Source organism: Mustela nigripes, chromosome 7 (assembly GCF_022355385.1).
Source record: "Mustela nigripes isolate SB6536 chromosome 7, MUSNIG.SB6536, whole genome shotgun sequence".
Lineage (NCBI taxonomy): Eukaryota > Metazoa > Chordata > Mammalia > Carnivora > Mustelidae > Mustela > Mustela nigripes.
The window spans coordinates 30382249-30405441 of NC_081563.1; the positions used below are offsets into that span (position 1 = coordinate 30382249).

Sequence of the window (23193 nt, forward strand, 5' to 3'; positions counted from 1 at the left end):
GCAGGCTCCCTGCTGAGCAGAGAGCCCGATGCGGGACTCGATCCCAGGACCCCGAGATCATGACCTGAGCCGAAGGCAGCGGCTCAACCCACTGAGCCACCCAGGCGCCCCTGATTGGATATTTTTAATGCTCATTTTACTTTATTATTATGTAGACACAGGCATAGTGAAGGCAATTTCAGAGAGTCCGTTCTGTCAATTCCTTATTTGATGACCACGCCCAGTATTGACTGAGGACTCAGCACGCCCGGGGCGCCATGTGGCTGCAGGAGGGAATAGGATATAAAGACAGTCGTCGGGGGCGGGTATGAAATTAGATGTTAAACAAGTCAGCACACAGGAAAGTGATCTCCAAGTCATAACCTGAATAAGCAGGAGAGTCAGGTGAAGAGGGAGGAAAAGGCTTTAAAGCCGGAAGTCACCGCAGGTGCAAACGCTGTGACAAGGCAGAGTCTCCCACTGCTTTGGGAGATCTAAGGAGGGCAGGGAGACTGAACCATGGTGTGCTGGGGCGAGTGGCCCTGTCTGGGGGTGGCGAGACGGTAGGAGAGACCAGACAGGCTCCCGTCGGCCTGCTTAAGTAGTAATTAACCATAGACGTCATCCCACTTCTTGCCTCCAGTTCCTTCTTTGTCCTTCTCACATTTCTGTTGTTTTGTCTGTTACTGTCAGCTTTCTTCTCAAAGTGCTGTCTGAGGGCTAACTTAAAGATTGAGAACCTAACCTGAAAGTAGTAAGGAATTTAAAGGCTGCAGGGACAAATTTAGGCAGGAAATATATTTTAAAATATATTATCAGTAAACAAAGACAAACCTTAATTGGTTTAGGCACAGAGAGTCTGGATGGCTCATTTGGTTAGGAACCGCTTTCAGCTCAGGTCATGGTCCTGGAGTCGCAGGATCTATGTGGGGCTCCCTGCTCAGCTGGGAGTCTGCTTCTCCCTCTAATCTCTCCCCTCTCATGCTCTCTCTCTCTCTCTCTCTCATTCTCTCTCTCTCAAATAAATAAAATCTTGAAAAAAAAAAAAAAGAGGTTCAGGCACAATTGAGATTACCTCCAGGATAATGAGGCAGGGAGGCAGAGCAGAAGGGCGTGGGACTGGGAATCCATGGAACCCAGATATTCTCATAGATTTACCTGGAGCTCTCCTACAACCTTGGGAAAATCATCTGGTCTCTATGAAACCTCAGCTTCCACTGACATAAATCCAAGAGGGTGGACTAGGTCATCTCTAAGTCGTCTTTCCAGCTCTAAATTCTATACCTGTTTTGTGTTTGATAGAAGCTAACAGAATGACAACTTGTTGAATGTTTACTATGATGCTTACTTATATTAGCTCACTTAATTATAATTACTCTAAGAAGTAGGTGTTAATGCCTCCATTTTACAGATGAGGAAATTGAGCCTTAATGAGGTTATTAACCCGCCAGAGTTACAGCTAGGGAGTGATGGGGGGCTGAGTTGAGAGTGTATCTGAACCCAGAGCCCATGCTCTTTGCATGATCACCTCAGAGAGTAACACTGAGGCATAGCAAAGTGTAGATGAGTGTAAGTCATTTGGTAATGAGCATTGTTTAATTCCACAGTCTCTCACTAGCCACACGGAGTGAAAATAGCTCCGTGATTACTGAGATACAGTCAACCAACACTGGTGCTGGGAAAAGCTGTGAGTAGACAAGGCTCCTCCAGCTTCTGTTTTGCATTCCAAAGAACTTACTACACTTACATTACCTTCATCATTTCCCTTAGGGAAGAAAGCCCCTAATCAATCACGCACTTTCCTGTGAGAAGAGTAACACCTTTCAACACTGAGTGTCTGATAAACATGCAATGAATGAATGATTCATCACAAGAAAATACAGCATATAAAGTCATATCTACAATAGAAATTTGATTTTTATGTTTATTGGGCTCTTTAAGTTAAGGTTAATTCATCTAATAGGTAAATGCTCCTAAGAGTGTGAGTGCTAATAGAATTTTAAAATAACTTTAACTGGAGATAAAGAGCATACTATTTAGTGGGTTATAGAATCATCAAACTCTGGCTGAAAGGAATTTCAATGACCATCTAGTTTAGAGCTGTTCCATAAAAATATATGAGGAGAAGCGTGTATATAATGTTAGGGTTTCTAGTAGCTACATTAAAAAAGGAAAAAGGTATAGGTGAAATTAATTTTAATAATATGTTTTATGCAACTCAATATATGAAATTTCAATATGTAATCACCATAAAACTTATTAATGGCATACTTTTCATTTTTTTATTAGTCGATGTCTGAAATCTAACGTGAATATTACACTTAAATCCCATCTCAATTTAAATTATTACATTTCAAGAGCTTAATAGTCATATGTGGCTAATGGCTACCATAGTGGACAGTGAAGATGTACTCAAATTCCTTTATTAGTTTTTTTGAGGGAAATAAGGAGTTAAGGGACCTGCCCGAAGTCATACAACCTATGAATGGCAGCCAGAAGCTTTGACTCCAACTTCTCTGACTCCAAGACAGTGCTTCTTCTATAATGCCACATTGTCTTTTATAAAGCCATTGTGCTAACAAAGTATAATTGTTCTGTTGGCTCCAGTTTTGTAAATGTTGGGTTTTCTTAAGAATAGGTGGTCAAAAACTGATTTCTTAAATCATAGTTTTACAAAGCACTTGTACTAAAATAATTAAAAGTTGCACAGGAAGTGCCAAATATTAATTCTCAGGTTTGATGCATTGCATTCACTTTGTTTTTAAAATAAGCTTCCAAAACAGTGTAACTTTCTAGATCGGAGGGGCAAGTTTTAGACTTGAGTTGTTTGATTTGCTTTATGACGTAAGACTTATCTCTTTCGTTTGAGGTTCAAAAGAAAGAGTTCTCTATTGTAAATGTCTCCGTGTTAAATCGTGACCATTCTATGAAATGATAGCCAGTTCAATAATGTTATTCAATCCTCAGTATGACCACCAACCAGCCATTTTGAACTCATCATCTCTTCGACAAGTTGCAGAAGGCACCAATATTTCTGAGATGTGGGAAAAGGACTTACGACCGTTGCTGATAGAGCGATATCCAGGATCCCCTGGAAGCTATGCTGCCCGCCAGGTGAGGATGCCGCCCATACCCCTGAAGGTTGTTGAACACTTCCCTTTCATGTGAGAGATACTACCATGTCCCAAGTTCTGAGTTGTTTGATATTCAGATCTGTCATCTCATCTTATTATTCACCAAAGGAAGCAACCCAGACAACCAAACAACGGGAAGTGAATGTCTGTTCTACGTTGAGTGTTACACGTTCATCTAAATCAATTTCTGTGTGCAATCCCTGTCAGGGTAGAGTAGGAGAGAGTGTTCTAAGTATTCAACTCCTGGTCATTCCTATAACACCCCCACCAGGCACCCAAACATATTTTCTTGGACCCTACACTGCCCAAGGTCAACAGCCCTAGGTGGTCCTTGGCTGACCATTCTGGGCCAAGGGTGAGTTACTGTCCTATCAGGCCTTCATTTCTCATGGGAAATTGTGTTGTCCTTGGAGGGAAAGTCAAGATCAGTGATAAGCTATCTGTACCAGTGTGGTACTTCTGAAACTTCTAACTCTGACTCATTTAAAAAAAAAAAATTCCAAAAAATTTTTTAAGAATTATATTTTATACACATAAACATAAAAATAGATTTAAATGACACAAAAGTCTCAAGAAAGAAATCTGCGCTCTTCTTACTTGCATTACCTGCAATTTACTCTGAAATCGTTAATTCTGTTTTACTAGTTGTGTTTTATTTTGTTTTTTAATGCTGGTCATGACCCAATAAATGGATTTCAAAATCCACTGATTTTACCATTGCAGTTGGAGAGACACTGCTGTAGAGGGTAAATTAAACCATAGCTGGGGTGGACCTTGTATGTCTCTGCCTTCTTAGTGCCAGTCTTCCTAAGTGATCTGATATTCCCCCTCAGAATGACTGCTTTTTTCAGAATAGCCCCATTTCAAGGGACATCTCAAGAAAGAATGGGGAGAGACTGGCCCCTCAAACCCTCCTCTGAGAGGACTCCACTTGCCTAACCCTAAAGGCAAAAGACCTTAGCACTCCACTTCTGTGCTAGAGTGACACCTGCCAGGCCCAGCAACACAGCTGTTGGTCTCATCCATTGTGCCCTCTATATGGCTCCTGCCTCTCGAGTCTAGCCCAGAGAGCCATTGTCTGCTGCTCCATTAGGCTTTTGTCTCCCAACCACACAGCACCAGTTTCTCCTAAGGAATTAGACAGTGGATACCCAAAGAGCACCTTTTTGTTCTTTCTGACCTTTAGGCAGAGAGAGGAATATTAATGATCATGGCTGACTTTCATGGAGCACTACTTTTTTTTTTTTTTGGTCAAGCACTTTATGGAGTTCTTTGCATGGATTTTCTCATTCAGTCCTCACAACAATGCTGTCATGTGGGTACTATTATTATCCTAGTGTGACAGATTGAAAAAGCTTGAGTTATGTATTTGAGTCACTTGTTTGGGGACATACAGTAGTGATAAGACCAGAATTTGGACCCAAATCTGTTTCACTTCTTGATCCTATTTCTAAAGAGAAGTGGCTAGGAGGAACCAAATCTGGAGTGTGTGTTCGGAGTCCTCAGCTCTGGATCTTCTCTTGCCTGAGTTGGAGAATGAGACCCAAACCATTCATTTCAGTGATATTCCCTGGGCCTCATCTCCCAAGCATTCTCTTAAAGGAAGCTCAGGATGCTTACTGGGGCTTTCCAAAATCCTCAGTTCCTCATTAGAAAAAAATTAGGTCTATAGATTCACTCATTCAATTCAAATTTTTTCATTTCCCCATCCCATTTGATCAGAAGGCTGTGGAGACCCAGAACCATTTATGAATACTTCAGACCTGAGGGTCCTTGCCTGCAGGCTTTAGAAATCCATAAACTCAACAAATCCTGCTATTTGGTTCTGTATGTAGCGTTTAGCAGAATATACAGCATAAATAATATACATAGACATGGTTGTGAGAAAAAATTACATTAAAATGACTAAACCTTTGACACTTTCCATGCTATGTGGGGTGGAGGCAAATGAGAAGTTTATTGACAGTATTTTGGAATGTGCTGGGACCTGTTTGCTGGGCTGCTTATGCATGTTCTAGCTCATGTGGTGGCAATCTGAACTGCATAGTTATGATAGAAATGTCACTTAAAAGATTCAATTTTATAATTTTATAATTTTTATAAAATCACCATGATGTTTTGGAGAGCTGACCCCTAAGCTGTGGAAGATAAAATGTTTCTGCTTTAGAAGATGAAGTCCTTGACACTTAGGCTATGATGAGGGAGTTACAGTAACAGACTCAATTTGACCAGGATTAGGACCTGTCACTCAGAACTAAGTTCACACAAGAATGGTGGAAAATCTACATTTTTCTGAGATCTTTTTGAGCACTGGATTAGATGTTTTATCATTTATAGAGTTTCAGGGTTATAACTAGAGAAGACTTTCAAATCTAAAGATGCGTGGACTTGGTATAAAATTGATTATTGAATTGATCTTTGCAATTATCAATAAAGATAGGCTTTGCTATAGATTCTTTTCCAGAGAATAATATCGGAACAATGTCCCATAGTGTCTGTTGTTTTTAAGGGAGGGTTGCAAAGGGAGAGGAAAGAGAGAGAATCCCAAGCAGATTCCACTCTGAGTGCAGAGCCCAATGCAGGGCTACATCTCACAATCCTGAGATTATGACGTGAGCAGAAATTAAGACTCAGATGCTTAACCAACTGGAGGCCACCCAAGTGTCCTCCATAAGTCTCCATTTTTACTTCCTCTGTTCAATGAACCTATATATGTCTACTGGATTTTCAGAATATATATATATATATATATATATATATATTTGTAGCAGAACCAAAGAGCAAGAATCCCTGATACTTTTCTTCTTTTAAAGATTTTATTTATTTATTTGACAGAGAGGGAGAGAGAGATCACAGGTAGGCAGAGAGGCAGGCAGAGGGAGGAGGAGGCAGGCTCACCGCTGAGCAGACAGCCCGACTCTGGGCTCGATCCCAGGACCCTGAGATCATGACCTGAGCCAAAGGCAGAGGCTTAACCCACTGAGCCACCCAGGCGCACCTAGAATATATTTTTTAGGAGAGATTTTATTTTTAAATAAATAGTTGGAAGCTGTGAAATCTTGGGGTTATTTCAGTGACTTCTCTCTGAGATGGGAATTTAAAAAATGGTTAAAAAATTAAGATGATAAAATCTCACTAAGGAGCATGCCAGAAACTTTGCCTGAAAGAGGCAAGCTAGAAATCTCAGGGTTAAAATCCCCTATAGATGAACAGTACATCTGAGAAGCTGGAGCTGTGCTTCTTCAGCTGAAAGTATGCAAATCCCTGGGTGAAGGATCCTGGGAGGAGAGCGCTCAACATGGAGCCCAAGAGACTAATATGTGGACTGTCCGAGAAGGAATAGTTACCCTGAAGTCCCAGGCGGCAGGATTCAGCATCCTGACAATGACTTGTTTGTAGACTTGGTGCAAACACTGTAGAATCTGCTTCCTCCAACCAAAAAAGCCTGGTCTACGACCATCATTGTTTCCTGGAAACTGGAAGTGAAAATTTAAGTGAAATTAAATTAGACCCAGGGTCATTCACTAATGCTAAACTAAAATTCCCAGGTTCCCCTTCATTTCCCCCAGAGTAAAATGTCCCATTTATATCGATCTTTCTCTCTCTCCCTCTCGGTCTCTCTCCTTGTCTCTACCTTTACCTTTCTATCCTTTTTGGCTCTAATGCAATGTCTGTCTACTCTTTCTGCAGCTCTCTCTTGTCTTTATCTAGCCATCTCTTTCTCTCTCTTCGTCTTTCTTTTTCTCCCTTCCCCACTCCAAAAAATAAATCAATAATAATCCAAAATACAATCTATATCTTAAACTGCATTTTACACTCCTGGTGGGCCCGAGTTCTTGCTACCTGGCTTCAGGAAGCACTCCCTGCTTAGGGAATTCTAGTGAACAGAATAGTAATTTTGGGAGCCTACTATAGAGAATTGTGATGGGAACTTGCAGATTAAGCCTGAAGGCCAAAGTGCAGCAAGGGATATTGGTGACCTAATTAGATTATGGAGCCAATTCGATTGTTTATAAAAAAAAATTCGTTGCTAAGATCATTAATAAATATTTATACTGAATAAAGAAAGGTTGCTTTAGGGAGGACTCTTGGGGACATTTGCTGATGCCTTTGTGGATTTTAGTGTCAACAAAAGCTATCAGAAATTATGTCCACAACCTATTTAGGAGTTGAGAAATGAGTTTGAGTGTGAGACCTTTGCTGAACAGAGCTAACAGACATCTATTTTTTAAAATTCCAATTCATTTTAGGCTGCTATTGGTTTTGGAGTAGTTCATCATCTGGATACCAGATGTTCTGGACTGTATGCTTTTTTTCTTTTTCTTTTTTTTTTTTTTAAAGATGACCCCTTTTGTGGAAAAAATTTCTTTTCCTCAAAGTCTGGGAATAACTTCTTTTCAGATTCTGTGGAAAGCTTATCTGAGGTACACAATGATTTCTCTCTATTCAAACTACCAATGTTTGATATAATCTAATTTTATGTATTTTCACTGAGGCTAACGTATTAGTTATAATCAGCCCATATTCAAAGATTTTTTATTTTTTTATTTGACAGAGAGAGAGCTCACAAGTAGGCAGAGAGGCAGGCAGAGAGAGAGAGAGGAAAGCCAGGCTCCCTTATGAGCAGAGAGCCCAATGTGGGGCTCAATCCCAGGACCCCGAGACCATGACCTGAGCCTAAGGCAGAGGCTTAACCCACTGAGCCACCCAGGCGCCCCATTATCAGCCCATATTTAGTGATAGCCTATTGTGAGCAAAGCCCAGCATTAAGAATTGTGGATGAATTGGGCACCTGGGAGGCTCAGGTCATGGTCTCAGGGTCCTGGGATGGAGCCCTGCATCTGGCTCTCTGCTCAGCAGGGAGCCTGCTTCCCCTTCTCTCTCTGCCTGCCTCTCTGCCTACTTATGATCTCTATCAAATAAATAAATAAATAAAATCCTTTAAATAAAAGAATTGTGGATGAAAACAAAGCAAACGAGATACAAACAATGGTTTCAAAAATGTTAGAAACATCTTCCTTTTATCCTTGAGAAAAGAATTTACAATCTTGAAATGGAAAAGGTAAGGGACTGCAGGCACAACCAATTGTGGCCAAAGTCCACCACAGTAAAGAAAACAGGGAGTGAAAGCGGGGGACTGTTTGTTTATTTGGCTGTTGCAAGACTGAGTGAGAATCCCTATCCTCTCTCTGGTTTAGTTATTTTCCTGGAAGCTTCCTGCCACAGTGTTTCCAAAGCCTTTGCCCATGTGTCATGTCACATAGTTACGACAGGCCACACAAGAGTTGGTTAGGCTAGAAAATCTTGTATTTCCTTGAGGGGAAAAACCCCCCAAACAAAACAAAAACAAAACAAAACAAAAAAAGGGACAAAATCCTTCCATTCTTTTCCAGTTATTATGAGTTATTTGTTTATCATCTCAAAGGCCATGCCTACTGGATGTTCATTGTGGAACAAACGGCCAGTTCTGGCAATGGTTAGTTTGTCATTTGATGTTTTAAAGCCATCCTTTAAGGCAAACTTACAAAGATGTACACAATATTTCAACATAAAATAAAATAAATGAAAGCTACTGAGAAAAATGAGGTGAGGGGAAAATGGAGGCGGGAAGCGACAAAGGAACAGCCATGAGCTCACCGTAGCTCCTCCCACCACATATCCTAGACTCCTAAGGAAGACTCTGCCAGTCTCAGAAATAGTGTTTCTTTTCCATCTGCAACCTCTCAGTCACCGTGCTGTTCATGAGTTCCCAGGTGACCAGGAGAAATGTGAAAATAGATTCCCTTTTATTTTTACCATTGGTAGTGGGGTTTGAGTCTACTTTAGGTGCAAAATGAAAACAACGTGATCTGTCATTATGGTTCAGAGTTGCTTACTGATTCTTAAAGAAGGCTCCATATCGATAAAGAAGGTGTCCAATATCCCCCAACCCCCTCTTGCTATGGGACTTCATTGTACCGTCAGTATCTTTCATTAGTGTCTATTACATTTTAAAGTATTTGGTGAACTTGGAGCACATGCTGTGTTCTCGGGACAAAAAGAGCTACCATTTGCTGTTCTTGCCCTCAAAGAGCTGAGGGTAGGGGGTGAGACCTGTAGGACCTTGGTATATCTGACTTCTTAAAATGCCTTCTTAACCTCCTAGAAATGTTGAAAGTGGACTTTAATGTGTACTGAACTGAATCTCTGCCTCCTGATATGCAGAAACGACCCTGCTACATTGTTAAATGATAACAGTAAGAGGCAGAATAATGTACAACGTAGGTTCTAGTCCCATAAAGGCATGTACCTGTTCACCAATTATGTTTTTGTTATATAAACAATAAAAATGGTGTGGAAGGATATACATCAGACTAATGAGGCACCTGGGTGGTTCAATTGGTTAAGTGTCTGCGTTAGGCTCAGGTCATGGTCTCAGGGTCCTGGGATACAGTCCCACGTCTGACTCCCTGTTCAGCGGGGAGCCTGCTTCTCCCTCTCCCTCTGCTCCTCCTCACTCTCTTTCTCTCAGATAACCAGATGAGTTCTTTTTTTTTTAAAGGAAGGATTACATCAGACTATCAACATTAGTTATACTAACAATTGATTGGGATTGCTTTGCAGACAACGATTAGGAGAGAGGGAGAGGGATAGTTTTTCCTTTAATTGTTCCTGCTATTAATTCCATGATCATGTATTGCACTTTTAACTTGAAAGACATCACATAACGTTTTTAAAAAATGTATATTCACAAAGTTAATCAATGGAAACTGTCCAGATCTGAAATTTTGGTTTTTCTTTTATCAGCACATCATGCAGAGAATTCAGAGACTTCAAGCTAATTGGGTCTTGGAAGTAGACACTTTCTTGAGTCAGACACCCTATGGGTACCGGTCTTTCTCAAATATCATCAGTACTCTCAATCCCAATGCTAAACGACACTTGGTCCTTGCCTGTCACTACGACTCCAAGTATTTTCACCCTTGGGACAACAGAGTGTTCGTGGGAGCCACCGATTCAGCCGTGCCATGTGCCATGATGTTGGAACTCGCCCGTGCCTTGGATAAGCAGCTCCTTTCCTTGGAGGTATTTGTTTCCATCTCGTAGATTCTTGTGATAAAACCCATTAAAAGAACTCAGAGTGAATTCTAGAATCCTTGGGGGGTAGTAAGAAGGCTATTTAGAAATGTAGACTTTCTGGACATTTTGTACTAATTTGTTGCAAAAGCATGTGAGTTCATTAATTGAGTAATTAATTAACTAATAGCTAATTAAATGAATATTAATTAGAAGCTCACACTATGATATGCGATGGTGAATTTATTCATTGGTACTTGATTGCTTCATTTTGCATACATATTATATGACATGCAACACTTCTTTGCAAAAAATGAAGCAGGTGACAGTTGGTATGGGCCTATATATGAGCAGTATGTTTTTTTGTTCTTGTTTATTTCGCCATGAAACATCACAACCTCCTAATCTGAGAGATGTGGCTCTTGAGTTGAGGGAGGGGGACGCTGTAAAGTGGTGCGGGGAGTGGGTAATTCAGACGTATCAAGATGAAAAGCATGGGGCAGAAATGCATTTTTGTTATCATCTGTGAATCTCGGCTCAATTTTATGTAGCATAGCGGAGCTTTTGTTACGGTCTCAGCTCAAAATACTTCTGGGACTCTCAGATGTTATATCAGTCTCTGTTCTTAAGGGTATATTGGAAAAAAGTGCTAAGCTCGATGAAGACGTTTTGTGAAGATATCACTCATAACCAAGTAAACACAACAAAGCAAAACAATAAACTTGGTTCTCAGGCAACAAGTACTTTTTTCTTCCCCCTTAGAGCTTTATGAAGGGGCCAACCTTTGCTACAATGGGGGTAAAGAAGTAAAAGTTTTATCTTGTAATGGAAGTAATAGAGATATTTGATCTATTTTTGCTGGATATGCTACACCTGAAGAAAGCAAGAATTGTTTGTAACCTCTCCATATCCTTTTCACTGTTTTTTGCTTTGTTTTGTTTTGTTTCTTGAACCTTCTATAATGTCTTTGTCCAATCTTCTGCTCTACTTTTAACGAGTACCTTTCCCCAGCGATTGGGTGAGAGAGTTCAGAAGCTGATAGAAAAGTTTAATTTTTCATGTTTGCATTCTAGTATAAGAACATTAAGTGAAAGACATAGTCTGTCTAGTAGGTGTGTTTTCTCTGGGTGAGCTCCTTTGCCTTTTTCTATGTAGTTCATACCTGTTTTTAGTGACTAGAATCAGAAATGGCTGAATGAATTGTTGGTTGGACATCCCCATTTAAAAAACACACGCACATTCTTCTCTTATTATCCTTTCTCATAGAAGTAGCACTGATATGGACAATTTAAAAAAAGGACTAGTTTTGATTGAAATGTGAAGAGTATCGGATTCATTTTTCCAGTCATCCTTTAAACTTGTGTTAAGGAGTGGCTTCAAGTTCTTCAGCTTTCATGGATGGGGTAGGTGGCAGTGGAATGGGATGTGGGAGAGGACAGGAGAGTAGACTGGATTGTTGCTCCAACTCTGTACAACCCTCCGGTGGTAAGATTACAGTTAGACATTCCCATCTTTTGTCTTCCCAGGGTAGCAGGTTGTAGGTTCTCATTCCTTGGGCTCTGGACTTGGTTGTTTGATTGTCTTGGCCAATGGGATGCTAGTAGATGTGACACAAGCAGAGACTGGAGATGTGCTTGTGTAATGGGGCTTACCATAAGGGCATGCCCTGGCTGGCCCATCGGTCCCCGGGGGAGGATAGAACAGGTGGAGCAGAGCCAAACTTAATGACAGCACGGTGAGGCAGAGCTTCTCCAACCAGACCCAGCCTAGATCAGTTGTCCCCTAGCTGATCTAGAGACCCAGGAGGACACATGCGTGTTGCTTTAAGCCCCTGAGTTTCGGGTGGGTTTTTACACCTTATTACTGAGGAATTAGCTGATACAGCCTTGGGTGGGGACGGACTGCAGATAATTCACCCACTATGTTGACACTGGCACCTAGACATGTATCATAGTACCATGAAGAACAGAAAGACCTTCACAGATTAGCCTAACATATTTTCCCAGCTGTAAGACTGAGTTACCAGAAATTGAGGGCCACAGTTATTTTCCTGCTAATCCTGAAAAGAAACAAAAAGGGCAAGGTGCCTTATGGGACACCACACAGTTTACTCTTGCCGTAATGATGGAACAGAAAGTAAACCCTTGCACTGAACACTGGAGTCACTCAGCTGTTGAAATTTCAGTGAGGCACCTGAACATTGAAGCCTATAAGTTATGAAAGCTACCTGCTTTGGCTTCTGCCCTGAGCATGAGCATAATGTCTCTGGTCCCAGGCAATCTTATTTTGCTCTGGTGTTTCATTATTATGCTGTTTGATTTGGAGCTAGGACTTTGGAAATAGTCAAGGCCCTTTAAACAACTGGAAGCTTAGGATGTCTCCACAGAAGTATTTACTTTATACCTTTTGTTGATGAGAAAATCTGTTCAAGTACTTAGTAATTATTAAGCCCTAAATACATATGTACTGTACAGACAAATATATCCTGTGCTTAATACTGTCAGGACCTATGGAAAGACTCAAAGTGTAATAAATTATCCTTGTGGTCTAATTAAGTAGTGGATATTAAAACTGTGGCAATGACTAGCCTACAAAGATAACGTAGTTTTCAGATGATAAAGACACTTTTTTTCCATCTTAGGAAATCACCCTAAAACAATCAGGAAAATTCCATCTTTGAGAAAACTAGGGAACATGTGTTAATAGGAACCACAATATGAGGACCGAAGGTAAATGGAGAAATGGCAAATGACATATCTGAGTAGAGAGAAGTCATATTCCCCAGAGCATGGAGGAAATGGAGAAGTCAGTGGTCCCCTGACAAAACCCTGGAGTGGCTCAGGGATTGGTGGAGATAGTGAGGGAGGTACAGGTGAGGCTCGAGGGGAGCATTTGTAAGTCTGCCCAAGGAGCCTCGGGATATGTAGGTGAAAACGCCAACTGGGCACCAGATTGCCCTGCAGTGAAGCCAACTGATCTGTGTCTCTAATCAGTGTTTTAGAAGCTTATTCTTTATTTTTTTTTTAAGATTTATTTATTTATTTTTAGAAAGTGGTGGGGAGAGGGGCAGCGGGAGAGAATCTCAAGCAGACTCCCTGATGAGCACAGAGCCTCACATGGGGCTCAATCCCATGGCCTTGAGATCATGACCTTGAGCTGAATCAAGGGTTGGATGCTCCAACTGAGCCCCCCAGGCGCCCCTAGTACCTTACTCTTTAATATGAATGAACACAAGGGAAAACCAGACATTTGAGGACAGTCTCCAGCATGAAAGAAAAGGAATAAACAATATGAGTTGAAAAATGAATTCAAAGGAAATAAAACACAAGGAGCAGGAGATAACTTAAGGGACACTGTTTTAAATAGCCTTAGAGATTAGAGAGAGCCTTAGAGAGATAAAACGAGACATGACCTCCATAACAGATTAGAGAGATCTCAGATTCAGTCCAGTCTGATGGGAGCATATCCCCAGTATTGTGCTGAGGTGGCGAGAGCGAATGGTTGCATACTTTTCTTCAGGCAGGTTCGGTTGCCTGCAGGCACAAAATAGGCAGAGAGTTGGTATAAAGGTTCTATTTTTGCCTCTTGAGTTTGGCCAAGGCAGAGAGAGGCCAGAGAGCTGAGCATGTATGCAAGGGAGTGGTTAGAATGATTGTGGAATTTAAGCTGAATATGAAGTGAAGGACTTCATGGGGTTAAAGGACTGTGAGCAGGTGAATCAGTCAATAGATCAGGGGTTCCGGTGGGGCTGAAGGACTGTGGAGGGTAGGTTACCAGAAGGACTCATCTGAAAGTGAGATGTGACAGTGAAAATTATAAAATTTATCAGAATCCTACTAACCCTTCCAAGTTCTGCTCAAATAATGACTCATAATATCTTCCTTGACACCCCAAGGATTTGACCTCTCATTCTATCCAATTCCCAGAAAAGTTTTATGTTGCATCTGTGACCCCTGGCATACTTTGTCCTGCTCACATATTTGTTTTCTCTCTCCTAACCCAACTGACATGTAGCCTCCTTCAAAGGAGAGGCTGTAATTATTATTCTTTGAGTCCCTGCGGTATTCCCAAGGCAGATCCTTGAACCTAGACTCAGTGAAAAAAATTACAGACTCAAATAAGGTGGGAAGCCAGGAAGATTTGCAGTTGTTTCAAGTTGCGTTCCCTGGGATGCACACTGACGTGGAGTTTAGCATGTGGAGTGGCCCTGGTTTAACAGCCGCAGCAGGGAGGGGAGAGAAACAGGATTAGGCAAAGGGAGACGTCAATCATGCAGGTTCAACAACAGGCTCAGCCAACGCTGGGGAGCTCTGGAGGTGGAACGGCCCTATAGAGCCTGCAGGACCTGCTTAGCTCAGTCATTGGATATAGGACACCCCCACGGCTGAGGCAGTCCCTAAAAGGACTAGCAGCTGAAAACCTGAGGACAGCTCTCCAGGTGGCAGGGGCAGCACACCCTTCTGGTGGGAAACTGGGTGTGTGTCTCTTGGTCCACCACAACAGTTTCAAAGTTTCAAATTTGTCTAAAGATAAAGAAAAATGTACAGGACTTCTGTATTCAGAGGGAGCGTGGGAAAGTGAAATATACATGGGTGAAGACTGGGGGAAGTGGGCTGCGTTTTGGAAGCAAAGTGGTACAAAATCCATTTTGGCATTTTTCACTTGCTTTGGTTATCTTCCTTTTCTTCACGGTCTTTTTGCCAGGTTAATAGGAAATCATGCTTTTTTTAAAAATCCTCACAGTGTTTTTGCTATCTTTTTCTATTCTTTTTACCAGAATATTCCAGACTCCAAGCCTGATCTCTCACTGCAGCTGATTTTCTTTGATGGGGAAGAGGCTTTACTTCATTGGTCTCTTCGCGATTCCCTGTATGGGTCTCGGCACTTAGCTCCTAAGATGGTATCGACTCCACACCCACCTGGAGCGAAAGACACCAACCAACTGCAAGGCATGGTTAGTCTGGGGTATTCTCATGGTGCTGCAGCTGCAGGCTCTGCCGCAAAGGAAGCCAAAGCTCAGGCCAATTAAAGACCTAAAAATGCCACAGCATTCTTGGAGCACAGTGTTTATTCTAGAACATTCCTTGGCAGGCATTGGGCTTTTGAGGAATCCCAGAGCTAAAAAGAATGATTCCAGGTTAGAAGTTATGTTTGACTGAGCTTAATTAAAATGATGTAAAAAAATCAGATTAAGAAAACATCAGATTCAGTCCAGCCCAACGGGAGCACATTCCCTAGTTCTGTATAGGGATGGTGCGAGCACATCCCTTCTCTGAGGCCTCTATAAACCGGAGCCTGGGGTCTTGGGAACTGGAGTGCCATGAGACATGATATAGGGGATGGGAGTGAAGAGTTTCCTTGGTGGCCTCCAAGTGTTGTAATGACTCGGAGCATGTATGTGACATTGTGTCGGTTGAGTTTTGGTCTAATATTGTTGCCATGGGGATGGAAACCTTTTTGATGCTGCCTTAAAACCCTGCTCTTATTATCAAGTAATGTGTGCAACCCATGACTCCATTTTAATTCTCATTTCTGAGCCCACACTCCGTCCTTAGTCCCTCACATCACCTTTGAATTCCCTCCCTACTCTGTTAATCTTCCCATATTTGACCTTCACGAAGTCTTACATCCTCCCTAAGCCCAGCTTGGAACCTCATGCTACCCTCAAGACTTCACTCTTCCCTGTGCCCTCATCCACCCCTGCCCTCACCCTACCTGTGAACTGAAAGCCCATTTCTAACCCCCTCCACACATCCCTTTCCTTTGCTATATCATTGACCTTCACCCTGTGAGTCCCAGTGGCCACATTAAGTGTCTTCTGTGGCTCTAACACGTCATGCCGGCCTTCTCTGCACCCTGTTGTCTGTTGGCAGCTCATAATGGGGCCAGGGAATATGGCTGGCATCTCTTCCAATCCTTTGGCCCAAGTGGCTCAAAAGCATTCAGAGGAGGAGGAGAGACCAGATTGATCAGGAGGAGGAACAAAGCGATTTATCGGTCCAAAGATATGAATCCATAGTGACAGTTAAGGCTGTTTTATCCCCAGAAAAAAACTCTTAGTAGCTGATCCAACCTTGTAAATATAGTCTTATTTCAAACAAACTTATTTTCCCCCAGTGAATACATTTACTCATCATTCATGAGTTAATAGGTATTATGCCTTTAGAATCATGGACTCTGCGGATATTTATCGACTATGTGTCAGGATCTATGCTACATATCTACCCACATGTTATTTCATTTATATAAATCAGGAGTTCTTAAAGCTGGGGGGGGTAGTCTTCAGGGAGTCCTCAAGCCTGCTTATGTTTTATGGCTTGAATGAGGAACACTGGAGCAATTATGGAGACTTGTCACTAGAAGGGGCCTTTAAAACCCAGCAAGTCTGAGCTTCTGGTTTGATGGAAAAGAACATGGAGATCCAGATAGTAGGTCACAGACCTTGTAGTCCAGAAATTGTTCCTATATGCTGCTTTGAGGAGTAAATAGTTACTACCCAAATGCTTTCCTGTAGGGAGCTGTAACATTTACAGACTAAGGATAAAATGACTAATTAGAATGGAATAGACTATAAGAGAGGCTTGGAATCCCATCTGAAAATAAAAGTAAAGTATTCTTTTTTAATCTATAAAGTATTATCTAAATGTCCTCTTTCTAATTTACCCTAGTGTCTGTGACCCCCCAAAACTCTATACCTTACCATTTGTCCACATTGCATAAGCAAGATTTTTTAAAGTTCTTCAAAATAATCAGCTTACAATGTTATTAAACCTTTTGTCCATTTATAGAGCTTCCTGGATTATTCGTAATTGTTAAAATGAGGTTAGTTTTCACTGATGGTTTTTTCTAATTGATGAATATGAAACGTGTTTTGGTGACAGGGATTAAATAATCTTTTTTTCTCTCTTAGGATTTATTGGTCTTACTGGATTTAATTGGAGCTCCCCACCCAACATTTCCCAATTTTTTCCCCAAAACTGCCAGATGGTTTGATAGACTTGAAGCAATTGGTAAGCACCACTGTCACTAAATAGTCAACTTAGTTCCTTCCTACAGACAAATACCACATTTAAAAATTCAACATTTATAACAACAACAACAAAAAAGAAAATTCAAAATTTATGATTTAAATGTATTATTTGCAAATATAATATAGTTTGATGGCTTTTTTTTCTTGCTTTACTGATTAGTTTATTGTTCCTATTTATTTTTTTTCAGTAGGCCTACTTTATTTCCTGACACGAGACTGCATTTGGAACTAGAATCATGCAATGCTACATTTAATATTTGCGTATCACTAGCAATGGTTTGAAAATATTTTCTCAGCATCCTGTTTGCAGTGTATGGAATGCATGTCCAGAGAAAACTCCACTTGAAAAGCATGCTGGCTAATAATGACTATTTTGATCCTCATGATACCAAAAAGCGTTCTCTAATTTTTCATTATCTTTTTAATCTCTGTCTTTGTCATCTTCCATTTCTTACCATATTTTGACAGGATTTTCCTTTAAATCTAGGATTTTCTAAGGAAGTTAAGAGATTAGAATGCAGGAGTAAGCCAAGATGCTTCAAAAGTAATTTAAGGGAGAGTGTCATGTCAGTTAAATGACAATAAATGAATCTGGACCAGGTCAAGCCAGCCCAGGCAAAGACATAAAATATCTATGGCTCGAGAGAGACTTGGGGCTTGGTAAAGGAAAAGGGAAATAGCTTCTTTCCTTCACACTTCCACTACTCCTCCCTACCCGCAAAACACACACACAAAGCCAATTGACATTAGGGGAAGATGAAAATGTGATAGATTGTTAATGATAAATGATAAAAATCCTGGCCAGAAGGCCTGCATTTGAGGCTAGAACTTAAGGCTAGGAATCCCTTAGTAGCAAAACAAAATTCTCTTTTTCTAAGCTGCGGGAAAAAACTCTACCATCTCAATTCATACTTTTGCAGTGAGTTCAGAATTTGCCAATATCCAAATCTAGAATATTATAAGAGAAATTTTTACTTGAGTCTCAAGCAAACTTTTGTTACCACCCCCCTCCACCCTTTTTCTGTGGTTTTCTTGTTTTCCACCTCTCCATTGTCCTACTTGGTATCAATCTCTAAGGAGGTTCTCACCTGTAAAGCTAGAACCATGCCTGGTTCTTCTCTCCTCGGAGCTACGCCAAAATGTACATACTCAAGTACAGCCCAGATGCTTATTGTCGGGGGTGTAGTTGGGCTCACATGGTCACATGTGCCGAGATTTCAAATTCCTTCTGCATTCTGAGGATTGTTCAGATAAGAATCGATAATCATCTACTGTCTAATTGTCATTTGCAGAACACGAACTCCACAAATTAGGTTTGCTCAAGGATCACTCTACAGAGAGATGGTATTTCCAGAATTATGGTTATGGAGGTGTGATTCAGGATGACCATATTCCATTTTTAAGAAGAGGTAATGTGTGTGTGTATGTGTGGATGTACATGTGTGGGTACATATGCATTTTTAATTTACTGAATATTTATTGTATTTTGTGTATTTGCAACAATCTAGAAGGGTGAGGAGCCATTACCTTTAATTACTTGGTAGATTAAATCATCCACTAATCATCTCACGACTTCTGTTTTTTCCTGGAAGTCATTCCAATCCTTAAGCCCCTACCCTCATTCCAGAATATTCATAAAAGCTCACCTTCCACTGGCCTTGCCTTCTCATTAATAGATTAAGATTATATATATACTTTTAAAGATTTTATTTATTTAATTGATAGACAGAGATGACAAGTAGGCAGAGAGGTAGGCAGAGAGACAGGCAGAGAGACAGGAGGAAGCAGGCTCTCCAAGGAGCAGAGAGCCCGATGCGGGGCTCGATCCCAGGACCCTGGGATCATGACCTGAGCCAAAGGCAGAGGCTTTAACCCACTGAGCCACCCAAGATTATATTCTTATACTTTGTGTAACTCTGGTGTATTTTGATTAACAGGGAAGCAATACCCTTGATGTCGATGGTGGAAGTCTAAACCAACTCAAGGGCTCTTGTAGTAGACTCCCAATTGGTCTCTAGCTTTTGCTGTTGCTTCCCTATTCTTTACATAAGAGCTGGAGTTATCTTTTAACAATGTAAATCAAATTATGTTTCTTCTGGACACCTGAGCGCCTCAGTCCATTAAGTGTCTGCCTTTGGCTCAGGTTATGATCTCAGGGTCCAGGGTTTGAGTTCCACATTGTGTTCCTTGCCCAGTGGGAAACCTGATTCTCCCTCTGCCTGCCTCTCTCCCTGCTGTGCTCCCTCTCTCGCCCTCTCTGACAAATAAAGAAATAAAATCTTAAAAAATTTACGTTTCTTCCCTGTTTTAAAGCTCTGGTGGCTTGCCATCATGTAGAATAAGACCTCAAGTTTTTACCAAGATCTATCTATAAAGGCCTCCTTTCCCTGACTCTGTTCGTCTCCAAAATCTCCTCTTGCCTTTCTCTCCAACTACTGCTCTGATCCAGCTACATTGAGCAGGCCAAGCACACTCCTACCTCAGGACCTTTGCACTTACTAATACTGTTGTCTGGAATGCTCATCTCCAGATCTTTGCACAACCTGTTTATCCTTTTGTTGCATGTCTCTAACTAAATGTGAGATTCTCAGGGAGGCCTTTCCTGACTTTAAATACATCTTTCTTGGTTCAGCTGTCTGCCCCTCATTCTCTATTCTCCTACATTGTTTTATTATTCTTTTTTTAAAAGATTTTATTTATTTATTTGACAGACAGAGATCACAAGGAGGCAGAGAGGCAGAGAGGAAGGGAAGCAGGCTCCCTGTTAAGCAGAGAGCCTGATGTGGGGCTCAATCCCAGGACCTTGGGATCATGACCTGTGCCGAAGACAGAAGCTTTAACCCACTGAGCCACCCAGGCGCCCCTTGTTTTATTATTCTTTAGAACCCTTATCATTCTCTAAAATTACTTTGTCTACTTGTTTCTTTCTTTCCTGGAATGGAAGCTCTGTATGAGCAGGGCTTTGCCTTTTCACTGATGAAATCTCAACTTCTAGAGTAGTGACTGGTAATAGTAGGCACTTTATAATTATTTACTGAATTAATTGACATTTGTTTAATGAATGAATGACCTTAGAGTAAAAGGGTAAGACACAAGGAAGTACACAGAAAATGATGAAATATCAGCTGTCTTTATATGGTATAGGGCTCCCACTCAGATTTGTGCTTGAAGAATGATACTTTCTAATTTACTCACTGGAAACAAGCACTTAATTACAACTTGGTTCTTTCTTATTAGGTGTTCCAGTTTTGCATCTGATCCCATATCCTTTCCCTGAAGTCTGGCACACCATGGATGACAATGAAGAAAATTTGGATGAAACAACCATTGACAATCTCAACAAAATCCTACAAGTCTTTGTGTTAGAATATCTTCATTTGTAATATTCTGTCTTAGTTTATTGTAATGGTGTCCAGTTTCACATTCAGAAGTCAAGACACAACTTAAAATAATCTCATTCCAGACAAATGCAGTGTGGAACTTCCATCCTATAGATTCATTCTGTAGGTGTCTTTGAATATGTGATCAATAAATCCTAGATTTACATCATGTCCTAAATTGTTCATTAATTTTCGTCTAGAGATAAAGATAAATGAATGTTAGAAAGCAGAAAATAAATACCTTCAGATATGAAACTATGAAACTAAATCAGATTCATACATTCAGTATCATGGTCTTCCAAATAGTCCTTTAAATACGATGGTGATGTGCAATGTGTAGCCTTGGTTTTATGATTTTTTTTTTTATAGTTGAGAGTCTCTTGTAATATGAAACAGATGCAGTCTGAGGACTTTCAAATTTCTTTTCTTAAAGATTTTATTTATTTATTTTGACAGGCAGAGATTACGAGTAGTCAGAGAGGCAGGCAGAGAGAGAGGGGGAAGCGGCTCCCTGCCAAGCCGAGCGCCCAATGTGGGGCTCGATCCCAGGACCCTGGGACCACGACCTGAGCCAAAGGCAGAGGCTTTAACTCACTGAGCCACCCAGGCGCCCCTGACTTTCAAAATTTCTTTGAGGAATCTTTGTAGGGTTTATTTCATGAAAATTATCAGAATTAAATGCCATGTAAACTTTTTTATACACAAATGAAAAATTGTATAATTTATAGTTCGTTTTGTCAAGATTTTATTTTGGGGATACCTGGGTGGCTCAGTCAATTAACCACCCACCTTTGGCTCAGGTCATGACCTCAGAGTCCCAGGAATGAGCCCCATGTTGGGCTCCTTGCTCAACAGCAAGTCTGCTTCTCTCTCTCTTGCTCTTGCTCTCACTCTCTCAGTAAATAACTACAATCTTTCAAAAAAAAAAAAAAAAAAGATTTTATTTTTAAGTAATGTCTACACCCGAAGTAGGCCTCAAATTTACAACACCTAGATCAAGAGTTGCATGTTGTACTGACTGAGCCAGACAGGCACCCCTTTAGTCTGATTTTGATAGAGTCTCACAAATGTAACATCTTGATTGTAAAAATAATATAGTCACTAACAAAAAGCTATGGAGAAAACTATAATCTCATTATAGTAATTGGATCGCCATTCACTCTTTAGCTTTTCCTCACATATTTTCAATGCAGGTTAAAAAAACCAGAATTATAATCAAACTGTATTTATAATATTCTAGCCCTTTTTTCTGTTAAGTTATATAATTATCAGATATTTATTTGTTGTTCTGATCTTGGGTTGAGATGAATAAAAAGGCTTTTGAGTGTGGCCTTCAGAGTAACTCTTAAGGCAACCAGTAGTAATGAGGTAGTTTATGATAATTTCTTTGGGTAATTAAGTTATATGGTATTCACATTTGGTTAATTATATATAGTGTATCTCTTTCTAGAGATTCATGGAAGCAAAATTGTTTGGGCTGGGTACCTATAGGAATTCACAGATTTTTTTCTTTAGTTATAGGAAACAATTATCAGGAAAACAAACTTAACCAATTGAACATTTAGGAAATTAATTCTGCCATTTTAGATGTAGTTAGTTGGTGCTGCTGTTCCTCATGGTGCTCGCTGTTCCGGGCAGACATTTACTGCCTCCTCATAGAACTAACAATCTGGGGCCAGGTCAGAGGTGAGAGAGACAGGCAGAGTGGGGAAGCAATGACAGATTTAGTTCAGTGACAAAGGAAGTCATAGGGAAAGGAATTGACTTATTAAAACCTCTTTTTCCATGTGGGAAAAAAAAAGGATAGTTTTATCTATTGACTATATAAAATTATAGCCAGAACTTTATTAAACCATATATATAACATGTCTGTAATTCCATGTTGGTAAATTTTATCAAATTGCATTTTTCTAGGATTTCTTTTTATTTTATGAATCTGCTTCTAAAACTCTATAAAGGGTTGTTGTGCCTTGTGAGTTGAATAATATGATGAGTTAACACTTACTGGGTACTAACTCTGTGTCAGATGGTGTACTAAGTGCTTTCTATGTTTTCACCAGCCTAAACTTCACAACAATCCTAAGGGGCTGGTGATATTATTAGCCCCATTTTTGATGCTTGGGGTGGTTGAGTGTCTTTCTCAAGACCACACAGCTAGTTAAGTGGCAACAATGGGATCTGAACCCAAGCAGCCTGGCTCTAAAGCTTATGCTGTGAACCACTCTAGGGTACTGCCTCTGCCCATGAAAAGAACGTTGTAGAATATTCTTAATGCCAAATGCAAATCAACAATTATATCTTGGAATTTTTATAGGTCATTCACTCAGTCTGGAGATGCATTCTTAAATCACACTTGCCGTAATTCACCTGACAGTTTAGGCTTCAGAGGAACACCATCTGCATGCAGAATGATTTCTCTGCCATAGCAGAGGTTTTACATCAGCGTGGATATAACAGAAATCAGCACAGATGCTTCCAGGGCTGGAGAATCTAACCCACAAAGCAGGATTAAAGGAGGCTCTTTTCTGGATTAACTTCTGAAGGAGATAAAACTTTTGAAAGGGACTTAGGGGAAACCCCCTCCCCCCAGCACACATACACACACACACACACT

The 23193-nt window shown here is 40.6% G+C and overlaps 1 protein-coding gene across 3 annotated transcripts in view; it reads left to right on the plus strand.

Annotated features, from left to right (window-relative positions):
* Window positions 1-20748, plus strand: part of QPCT (glutaminyl-peptide cyclotransferase) — a 27148-nt gene extending 6400 nt beyond the window's left edge. Inside the window, exons 2-7 of one of the 3 annotated variants that reach the window (XM_059407597.1) lie at window positions 2947-3093; window positions 9900-10178; window positions 14947-15123; window positions 17080-17179; window positions 18492-18608; window positions 20437-20748. In XM_059407597.1, the coding sequence (XP_059263580.1) occupies window positions 2947-3093; window positions 9900-10178; window positions 14947-15123; window positions 17080-17179; window positions 18492-18608; window positions 20437-20582 (966 nt within the window). In that variant the 3' untranslated portion in view covers window positions 20583-20748. The remainder of the gene's footprint in view (window positions 1-2946; window positions 3094-9899; window positions 10179-14946; window positions 15124-17079; window positions 17180-18491; window positions 18609-20436) is intronic. The other 2 variants (XM_059407600.1, XM_059407599.1) reach the window with 2 other exon arrangements.
* Window positions 20749-23193: the final 2445 nt, after the last annotated feature.